At 42.0% G+C, this 11,318-nt stretch overlaps 1 protein-coding gene across 13 annotated transcripts in view; it reads right to left on the reverse strand.

The window, feature by feature from the left end:
• Window positions 1–473: 473 nt before the first annotated feature.
• The window catches only part of fbrsl1 (fibrosin-like 1), a gene marked incomplete at its 5' end in the record, with an annotated part of 231,453 nt that continues 220,608 nt past the window's right edge, over window positions 474–11,318 (reverse strand). For 10 of the 13 annotated variants that reach the window (XM_014018722.1, XM_014018716.1, XM_014018717.1 and 7 more), the window contains 8 exon segments: window positions 474–2,955; window positions 3,543–3,789; window positions 4,659–4,742; window positions 6,546–6,629; window positions 7,391–7,523; window positions 8,997–9,068; window positions 9,361–9,390; window positions 9,702–9,773. In XM_014018722.1, coding sequence (XP_013874176.1) covers window positions 1,650–2,955; window positions 3,543–3,789; window positions 4,659–4,742; window positions 6,546–6,629; window positions 7,391–7,523; window positions 8,997–9,068; window positions 9,361–9,390; window positions 9,702–9,773 — 2,028 coding nt within the window. 13 annotated transcript variants of the gene reach the window in all.

Genomic DNA, 11,318 nt, shown 5'->3' on the forward strand with positions numbered 1-11,318 from the left:
GTGCAGGAGGAGAGGAGGTGTAAAGGAAGAGAGGGGAGCATCTTCTTCAACACCCAGTAGCCTTCCTCACAGGCATTGCTTCTCCTAATGAGTCCAGACCGCAGGTCAATACGCCGCTGGGCTGCCAGTCAATACCGGTTACCTGCAACACAAACACTCAAAACCTGCTTTCATACAAAATCAATGTTCTATTAGTCCGTCCCTGTATTGCCTTGGCCCAATCTCATTGATCCCCTCTGAAGAGCTCTGCAGCCTGTGTATGACAGATTATGGTCAAATGATCTGATGGCCTAGGCTACTCTGTCATCCAAGTCAGTTGCCTTTATGATTTGAGCGTAATAACTTGATTTAAAATGAGAAAATACTCTATTGGCAAAGCTATCAATTTCATATAAATTTATCACTCAGTAGGTTTGGCACATACAGATTTACTACTTCTTTTAAGCAGCATGAAAAATAGGCAGGAAAAAAAATGACAATAGGTCCAAACTTTATTCCGTACATTTTAAACCATGAATGCTCATTTTCCTTTTTTTTTTCACGCCTAAAACTCTACTTGTTTTGTATACAAGAGTCTAAGAAAAACAACTGCACAACACCACAAGGTTGACAGAGAAAGTCCTTTTGCTGTCCACTAAAAAGTGTCCTTTTCTGTCTGAGGCTGGTCCAGTTTGTGACTTGGAAGTCGTAATAATCCCATCATTATTTCATTGGTACATATAAACATGTGCTAATCCAAGTTTCTCTCAATTTCACCAGTATTGTAAGTTTCTCCCAGCAGATTTCTTCATTAGGGTGTTGTGTACTGCTTTGCATAGATTGCAGATGATCCATTCAGGCCTCCGTACAACACCCTCCTTACTTCCCATCTTTTGGCCGGTTTGTTACAATGATTTTCATCAGGCAAATATTTCCACAATTCATTTAATTTTGTTTTTCTAGAAATGGTTAAAAAGACTAATAAATTTACAATGCGATCTTGCAGCAAAGAATATCAACAGGTTATTTACATCAGTTTTCTTTACAGATCGAACAAAGATCTCATAATATTTATATATTTATCTGCATATCTCAAAGGCAAAAMAAATGAACAAAAACAAGTTGGTAATGTAGCACTGTACATTGTCATCTTTGAGGATATCTTGGTACCATGAGGTTTAATTACTGACAKTGGAGCTCAAAGTCAAGTCTTTACATCATCATAAGGGATATGTCTCACAATCAGCTGGGATAAATATTGTAAAAGGCAGGACTAATGCACAAAATACATAAAATTCATAGAAATGATATCTATACATGGAACAAGGATAGGAAATGTACAAACTCATTTTAGGACCCTTCTTGTCGGCACAGAGCAGAAAAAGTATTGGATTAATATATTAATAATTATCAAATATTTAAGTCGGAAATAAACCTACACATATTTGTGTTCTCTTTACCGACATTTTTTATTCAGTACACTAAAAATAAAGTCATGGCATGTGCTTCATCAGCCTTACACACCTTTACTTTGTACAATCTTACCCTTTCTCTTAGGAGGTTTTGCTCTGTCCTGGTGAAGAGCAGTGCATTTTGTTCACAAGATTCCAGATAGGAGGAATGGGGTTTGAGAGTGCGCCTTCTAAGAATTTGTGCACTGTGCCGAGAAGCTACCGAGCCTCTACTTCTTTGGGGTTGCGAGATGGGGAGTAGTCCCTTGGGTCTTGGGTTGTAGTGAGGGGGGTAGTCCTCCTGGGTGAGGCTGGCCTAGCACTGCCGGCTGGCACAAGTGGTGGGGGCGCACTTAGTGCGGCGGTAGGGGGTGTTCTGTTCAGAGGACCGTTGTGTCCCGTGGAGGGGCTAAGCCTTGGATAAGGCATGCCTCCTAGGTGAGGCATAAATGGGGGCATGTGGGGTAAATGACCCTCCATTGGGGACTGGTGTAGCTGATGGAGGCGTGCTCTGTCCAGTTCCTCCCTCAGGTGAAGGCGCTCTCGTTCCTCGGCCTGCTGTCGCATCCTCTCGTGCTCTCTGCGGACCTCCAGGAGGTGCTCGTGGTGGGAGTAGTCGTGAGCCTCTCTTTCTCGGTAAGCCCGCTCCTGCTCGTAGACGCTGGGGGGGAAGCGATGTCCTTGCTCGGCTCTGAGCTGGAAGTCCATGCGCCGCTGCAGGTCCAGGCTGCGGTAGGCCTCTCTGAGCGGGTCCCATGGGAAAGCTGAGGGCGGTAAGCGCTCTCTTCCTGCCAGGGGGCTCACTCCCATGAAGGGAGCCATGCGGGCTCGGTCCAGCACATTGAGACTCCCCATTTGGGGCATGCCACTCATGGAAAGTGGAAGAGAGTGTGCCATGGGGACACCGTGCAAGCCAGGTGCRGGGATGTCACTACTACGAGGTGACGGAAGAGGAGGCTGCTGGGACAGAGGTGGATGGTTGTGATGGGGGTTTCCTGGTTGGCTGATCGGTACCGGGAGAGTGTGGGGGGGCGGTTGGGGTGCTGGCTCTGAACTCACCACCATCACCTCTTGCTCCTCTTTCCTCTCCTCCTTAATTTTCATGTCGTTTTTCACTTTGTGGAGGAAGTCTGTAGGCGTGGGCTCTTTCCTCTCGATGTCCTTGAGAGAAGACGGCAGCCCACCCGCCATCTTCAGACCCTGCTCACTGATCAGTGCCTTAGAGTAGGGCGAAGGCGAGCGCTGAGCAGGTTTGATGGAGTCCTCCGAGGGTCGCCTCTCAAGCATCTCCTTGCCCGGTGAGCGGCTCTCCTTCACCTTCACRTCAGCTTGCATGGAAGACTCTCTTTGGCGCTCCAGTAGCTCCTTTTCTGCCTCCCGGACCCGGTCCACGCTGCCACTGTGGTGCCGACCTGAATCGTTCGAGTTCTGGCTGTTTGATCGGATGAGGCTGCTGATTTGGTAGCTGACCGGTGCTGATGCTGGAGAAGAACGGTTGGAGTGACGATTGCGATCCACAGAATCCCTGTAATGGCAACATTTCTTATCACTCAATGGACTTTGACTTGCAGATATTCATACAGTTTTATGTTACAACAGTAAAATATGACTATTGTTCAAAAAACAAAAGTTACCCCGCTCCTATCTACTGTTACTGTTAGTAGAGAAAGTTCTTCTTGTAAAGATTTTGACAGAACAAACTGCATGCCCAGCTGCAGGAAGTGAAAAGCAGCCATTGTCATTTCACCTGTGCTTTCCCTACATTTTCAGGTCAAAAGGTCTGCCATGAAAAACCCTGTGTGGTGTAAGATAATGGCACGTCAGTTTCCGTGAAAAATAAAAAGTCTAACTACAGACGAGTCATGCTTTTGTTTCCAGATCTAAGCTCATCCAGCACAAACGCTAAAGCTAGAAGGAGACAGCCTCATTATTAGTTCATCTTCACAACTGCGGTGATGTTAAGCTTTTAAGTAGATCATTTCATGGATTTTATTTTATTTAATTAATATTACATGATCAAATGTGCTACTTCCATACAAAAATACAGGGCCTTTATACAATTCAGTCAAATACAGAGTCAAATTTAAAACCGTTATTTTTGCCTTGACTCACCTGTCCTTGTCCTTCTCTTCTTTACCAATGGACGAGTCTCGTTTCTCCCTCTCCCTCTCCCTCTCTCTTTCTCTGTCGTGGCTGTTGGCTGAGCCGCTTCTCTCCGTGTCTGCCGTTTTGGGCCACTGCGGCGGGGTGGGAAACGACGGCGGCGTGCGTCGAAGCCTATTCCAGGTGTCGTGGTGGGGGCTGCCAAACGTGGGCAGTCCTCCTGGACCCTCCTTGGAGCCGAACACGCTGCTGGACCCTGAAGGGAAGAAGCAGACAGGCGTGGGACCCACTCTGAGTTAATTGGGCACAAAAACCTTCTTGAGGACACATGAGAAGAGAAAAAGGCTCGAAAACAAAAAAACGGCTTTTGTCTTTGTCTCTCGAGGTTCTCACACAGAAGCTGTTTGAAAGAGTTAGAGGTTAATGCCCCAGCCAACACAGAAACCCCCTCTACTCATTTGCTTTTAGACTGAAGGGCTTCTCCCCCCCTCTCTGTTTTTTGCACCGGATGAACAGGGGGAGACTAACTTGCCCTCTGGACTCGAGAGCTGTGAAAAGCCAAGGGAGACCTCAGCATTCCACAGCACGTCTATTCCAATCACATCCATTTTCACAACAGGGTGACTGATTTGGCACACAAAAATAGGAGGAATGGAAGAGAGAGAGAGAGAGAGAGAGAGAGAGAGAGAGAGAGAGAGAGAGGAAAGCATAGAGAGAAAGATGCGGGGGGGAGGGGAACAGAAAACCCTCCATGGAGATGCAGAAGGGGCTTGTCAAATAATTAATAGATGAAATACCACCAAACAGCAGACCTAAGAGCGCCTGTTGGCAGCAGCACAGTCAGATTAAAGCCAGGCTGTTGGAAACATCAGTGGTGGATGAAAAGTGGAGGCAGGGAGGAGGATTGCTGTGGTGCGTGTTGGACTGCTTTGTTTGGCCTCCCTGGACGAGTGCTGGTTTGACATATAAACTAAAGTTAAGCATCTATTTTTTTTCCTTCCCTTCTTTACTCTCCCTGTGGTCTAACACGGTCCTGCTCTCTGCTGGTACTGGCCACAAGGGGCCAGATTGAAAAAAAAAGGTGGGGGGCCAGTGGAGGAGGAGAGGGGGTGGGCCAGCGCTTACCAAGCGAGGGGTTGCCTAATCCTCCGAAGGCACTGCTTGAAAGGTTGCCGAGGCCGCCAAAGGAACTGGAGCGACTGAAAGGATCTGCAAAATGCCAAACAGGGATTAGCAAATGGGGGGAGCTGGTTAGCAGTACTCACCCCAACACCAACCCGTTTCACTCAGCTTTTCTCTTACAAGCGAGTTTCTATGTTTTTTTCTCCTTTTAGCGCTGCCAACCTAGCTCTCTGTCTAATCCTGCAGTAACCAGGATCCTGGATTCTGCGCCACTAACTAGATGTGCCTGACCCCGCAGGGGCGACTGGAACAAATCTAACACAAAAATGAGTTTTTGCCTTTTTGGAGAGGAGCTGGGAATGGACTGGTGCGGGAAAAGGGGGAAATTATGGGCTGTTTAGATGAGGCTGACTGAAGTGGAAATTCAGTGAGTGATGGACTGTTCTAAAGCAGACTACAAGCTCCAGATTCACAGGCAGAACCCAAAGCACGAGCGACATTCAGCAGCTGATTTTAAATGAATATTCCATCAGGAAAGGAGGAACTTATTAAGAGATTAGTGATAGAGGATTTTCTTGTCTTTTGTTTAAACTCTAGGGCTTGTTAATGTCTTTTAGAAAAATAAAAATCTCCTCTGCCTCACACATAAAACCCCCAAATGAGAATTGCCTTTTTTTAAGGATTAAATCTCCCTTTACCTCTTATATAAAGTAGAAATTTAATGGACTCTTTAGTTTCATTGTATAATATTAGTAAAAAATAAAATAAAAATGAGTAAAAATAAATAAATTAAATAAAATGGTAGACTAATATGAAAGACACTTTGCCACAAGAAAACAGTGTTGTATAAAGTACCTGAAAGTGATACTTGAGTAAACGTACAAGTATCTTATCATAAAATAACTTTGGTAAAAGTTAAAGTCTCCTCTAAGAATATTACTTGAGTAAAAGTCTAAAGTATCTGGTTTATTTTGTACTTAAGTATCAAAAGTAAATTTCTGACATAAAATGTACTTAAGTAACAAAAGTAAAATTATCGAGTAAAAATGAACTCAAAATACATTTATTGGGGTGATCCCTCCCAATAAATGTATTTTGGAAAATCTTCAAAAAATATTTTTTCTAAAGGCATGCAGCCTTGATGGATTATGTACAAACTAATACAGTATCAGAATGGTATATATTTATACTTCTCATCCAACCACAATTGAGTTTACTCTATCCAGGAGCCACAGTTTTTCAGGATAGTATTTTTTTAACAATAACAAGCTGAAATGAAATAGGAGAAACGACTTTCTACTTCTTAACTTTTTAAGAAATGTAAGGAGTAGAAATTACAGATAATTGTGTAAAAATGTAAGGAGTAGAAGTAAAAAGTAGGCTGAAAAATAATTACTCAAGTAAAGTACAGATACCCCAAAATTCTACTTAAGTACAGTAACAAAGTATTTGTACTYATTTACTTTACAACTCTGCAAGAAAACAGTGCCATGTGTGAGGCTGCACTGCATATAGAGGGTCCAAAGAAATGAAGGGTGACATCTTGGTCTGGAAGCAACATTAAAAAAAACAAATAACAGTTATTTTAGGTTGTACTATGACTCATTTGTGCTGATTGTAGAATAACGACACACTCCAGCRCTCTAAACGACAAGTCTGCTGAAGTGCTGTGGCTGGTTGTGGTCAACTGCAGTCTATATTAACCTTGACATGAACCTGAGCTCAAAACTATACTGTATATCTATGATTCAAATTACAGTATAACCTGGCTGCTTTTACTGCCATTGAAAGACAAAAGAGGGAGTGAGTGGATATACGAGAGAGAATGAAAAAATAAAATAAATTAAATTATTGAATGCCAAAAAAAAAAAAGGGAAACATGTTACTTACACTTACCTGCCAAATGGCTAGGAGGCAGGAAGCCGCTGGGATGAGGGGCGGGGCCAAAAGGCGAGGGAGCAGGGTGTCCAGAGCCTGAGGACAGACAACATTAGCATTATTATTCAACCAAATCATAACAAACTCTCAGAGGAATGATCTAAAGACAAACAAAATGTCACTYCTTATCAAAAGCAGCCGTATAGAAGTAATAAAATGCAAATGTGAGTAAATACCAACAAATATATGCTGATAGCATTACAAATAAGTTGATTATGAAGACTAGAAGAGCGAAGCCATGGCTGAGTAATCACGGAGATGCCATTCATATTTTCCTTTTATTGCAGCAACTGCCTTTTTCTGCTTGAATCTATAGCAGCATGCAAGGCCAGCTGTTTAGCTTGGAACTAAATGRCTTCCTTTACAAAACGCTGGTACTCTCGCCCATATCCCATGAATTGTTAATGAAAGAGCCAATTACATGAATGCCTCTGACAAACCACTGCATAATTACCAGTCAAAGGCCGCTCTCCTTTCTGTTGCCCTCCAATGCAGGGCAAATCAGTCAATTACCTAACTGAGACTCATGCATATTCATGGACAAATCTGACTTCCTCCACTGGCAAAACATTCGCCGCAAAAGCACTATAATTAAGTGAGCACTATATGAGAAGAATAAAAAAAAAACCTGACACCATTTCATCAGTGGTTTGAGATGAGTTTAAAAATGCTCATTTGCATAAAGGCAAACATGGCAATAAAAGGCTTTAGTAGAGAGATCTTTTGGTTGTTTTTGAATGATGAAGATGTGTTGGTACTGTGACCCCCCCCCCCCCCCCAACCCCCTCATGGCTGACCTGTGGAAGGGAAGAGGGGTCGTGCCAGGTCGTGGGGATATGGGAACCCCGGGAAGACTCCTGGGGCTGGGGGTCGACTGAACAGGTCCAGCTTCCCATTCATGTCTAGTTTGTGAGGGTCAAGCTGCATTTGCTGTAGTTGAAAATAAACAAAACAAACAAAAAAGAACAGTTATACACACACACAAAAAAAAGAGTGCATTTCCAACAGCACAATGAGTGGCATTTGTTTCCAACAAAGAGACAGAGAGAGATCAGGGTGCTGAGGCATCAACAATGGCTACATGTCTGCAGTTCTGGCTAGCTGTGTTGTGACATGTATGTAAGCTGATTAGGAACACTAAATCCTTGATGACAGGGGTTCAGGACCCAAGAAGGACTGACACCACTAGGCCAGTGGTTTTACACAGTCTTCCAGTCTTATACACACATACTGCTTTTTCACAAGTGTAGCTGTTTAGCTATAAATTTAAAGCAGAGACCTGTATTTTGATTACCATATTTATTGGTGTATAATACGATCTCATGTATAATACAACCCCCCTTTTTTGAGCTTAAAAAGCATAAAAAATTTTATCCTCAAACTACCTCCAATTTCATACAGACTTCAAGATTTTTCAGCCTTTGCAGTCTTTATACAYATCAGTAAAATGATCATTGGACTGTTCATTTTACTTTAACAACATATGTACTAAAAGGTATTTTGACAACAAATATATATCAGCTGTAGCAGCATCATATGAACTCTGGATTTTACACATAGTCCACCAGGATGTGCCAACACAAAAGTCAGAGACTTCACATGAGATTTGGGCCATCTTGTGGGGGAAAAGCAGATCACTTCCTACTCATGAGCACCCCCCTCTGGTGGGGAAACGTTTTTTCAGAGATACAAACTTTTTCAGAACACCGGTAGACGGCAGCCATTACAGAAGAACATGTGTTTGTTCGAGGAGCGGCTCAGTCACACTCTAATGTCATTAGTTCATTATCATTACTAAGGTGCAAGACTACACCCCACCTTTTTTTCACATCATGTCGCCTGCTTGGATCTGTTATTATCTTGCTCTGAAGCACAGAGTGTCAGAGGTAAGCTCGTATCAACTGATTTTACGACGTGGTCTCATTTCCGGACTCAATAACTTTGTGAAAGAAGCCGATATTTCAGTTAAAATACATAAGTAAAAATGTTTATCCGAGTATAGTACTATCCCCCAACTTTATGGATGATTTTATGGATTTAATTTTACGTATTATACTTGAATAAATACGGTAATTGCTCTTTTTTTAGCCGCTTTTAGCCTTTAACATTTGTTTACAAAGTGGAGCATTAATTTTTTTAATGCAAGATGCACATCATCGAGGGCAGAAGTAAAATTATTTTGCATCTTTTTGTTTTCATATGATCTGCCTTTTTTCTTCCCTAATGGGCTTTTTTGAAACCAGAGGTATAATTGCAGATAATTAAACAGTTTATGTTCCAACTCCAACATGATCAGACCTATTGTGTGCTTGTTATTCTTTTGGCTATTACCTCATCATCAACAGAATGCGTCCAAATTTTTGCACAAGATTTCTGAAGGACAAAATTATCCATCTGACGCACCTTCATTTTCTGCTGGTGGTGGTAGATCTGCCATGCAATCTGGACATGTACTGCACACCACTTGCCAGGTTTCTAAAAGTTTAGAGAGAAACTGAGGTTAGCCTGCTGGCTTCAAGGCGGGGGAGCTAAAAACTGGATTCTGGCGTTGCCGTTTTCTGGCCAAACAACAAAGTGGGAGGCTAAATGAATCTTCAACAAAGCAACAAGAGTAATAAAATTTATGACTTTAACCCAGTTCGGACTTTAAAGCTAATCTCAATGCATGTGCTTGATTGTGAATTGTTGAGCAATTTGAGGTTTTGAACTTTGTGGCCTGGCCAGAGAGACAAAGCATTTTACAAACATCAATCAGTCATCTACTTACCCTCACAGATGTCCTGAATGGGTCACTCATCTAAATGGACAACAGATAATCATTAACTTCAACAACATGGACATAAAGACAAACAGTCAAAACCTGCAAAATCCTCATTATCAGACACATACATGTGTTCAAAGAGCTGTCTCGTCTGAATGCAAACACTCGTATTGACTTCCCTCTGATGGGTATATGTATGTATGACAGCTGTATGCAGCTTTAACCCCTTAACTGACGACACTATCGACTTAGATTTAAACCCAGAGCCTCACAGGGGACTGTTAAAGGGTTCCTGATGCACCAGAGTTGGAGGAGACTAACTGATGTGCTTTCAGGCTCATGCTTACCCGTGGATCCTTCTGTAGCAGAGTGTGAGGGACTGCTCCGGGACGTGCTGCTACGTCGATGGGATTAGAAGCCTGGTGAAGACAGAGGGAAAAGAAGCATGGTGAAAAAAAAAACAGACTGAAGGAAAGAAAAACACAAACATTCCTGTAAAAAAATGAATGAAACTAAAGAGGAAAAATGTCTTTTGGAATGGTTTATAAGTTTCAGTCTTAGATTGTTTTTAACTTGTGGTTACATTGGTCCTTTGGTTAATTAGCTTTATTAATTTTATTTTAAAGTGAAACAGTGTTTAGAGCGGTCATCTCTCAGCCAAAAGGTCGTAGGTTCACCTCCCAGCATGTAGTTTTTCTGTGTGGGGTTCACATGTTCTTCCTGTGTGCATGTACAGTATGTGTGTTATTTATTTATTTATTTATTTCCTTTATTTAACCAGGAAAGTCCCACTGAGATTAAAAACCTCTTTTTCAAGGGAGTCCTGGACACTCAGCTGTTTATTTCTCATTAGGTTTCTATGCTGTCTGTTTTTTGTTACGATCAGATGATTGTCTCTCCTCCTTGTATCCCTTCACCATGTCTGTCCCCGTGTCTTTGCTTTCTTTTGTGCCCTTCAGATCTTTTTGATTTTCCTGATAATACTGTGCCTTTATTTATTTTTTCTTATTAAGCTGTTGTTTGCCTTTCATCTGTGTCTCCTGCCTGTACGTGCTTTGGGTCCTTCRCCATCTACATGTCCTTTTTTATATAGAACATTTAAATGTCTTTTTTTWAACTTTCAACATACCTTCTTTCATAACGAATGTGGTTTGAACAAAAGTACTTGTCACTTTCACCATCATTAAGTTGAGTAAACAWCCATGCAGATGCAAACAACTATACATTTTACAGCTGGGTGATTTGGGCATGATACATCATTATTTTTTCCCCTTCAGCATTGATTTCAAATCTGACCCTTCCTCTGTAAGAATATAACTTACAAATCTTTAATCACTGCTAATATATAACTGCACAGTGTAGATAAAACCTCCAGCCCACCTCCAAGGATAYTCAACAGTGGGTTTTGGTGCAAAAGAGCCATCCTTTAACCATCTGGAGTGACCTTGGACAGAAGGGTCCCACCATGGCTGAGCCTACTGGGAATAGGACCAATGGATTTAGGCCAGCTTTGATTGGCATTTTACTGCAGGTCAGGGCCTTTGAGCATCTGCCAGGCAGACTTACACTCCCCTACCTTGCACATCCCCTACATAATCTCTTTATTTTCTCTCCTAAAATGACACACATCAATTGTTTGTCTTTCAGTAYGGACGATTATGAAGTGGTTCAGCAAAAGCCCTGACCCTGGTTTAGGTCCAGTAAGATTGAGTAATATTTTAGAGGCTTTAGTGAGATAGAACAAAATAAAATAAAAGCAAATGTATTAARGTTTAAATATCTTATTGAGCATGTTTTCTTTTTTATATTTATTGCGCTGACGAAGCTTTCAAGCAGATCTTTTGATGAGGCAGGTTTTCTGCTAATGGTGGCTTTGTTTCTAGTATTAAACAGTTTTTATCCATATAATTCACAATAAGCTATGCCATTTCTTATTCTTATGTATACACACACACACACACACA

This window comes from Austrofundulus limnaeus, unplaced genomic scaffold (assembly GCF_001266775.1).
Source record: "Austrofundulus limnaeus strain Quisiro unplaced genomic scaffold, Austrofundulus_limnaeus-1.0 Scaffold200, whole genome shotgun sequence".
Taxonomy (NCBI): Eukaryota; Metazoa; Chordata; class Actinopteri; order Cyprinodontiformes; family Rivulidae; genus Austrofundulus; species Austrofundulus limnaeus.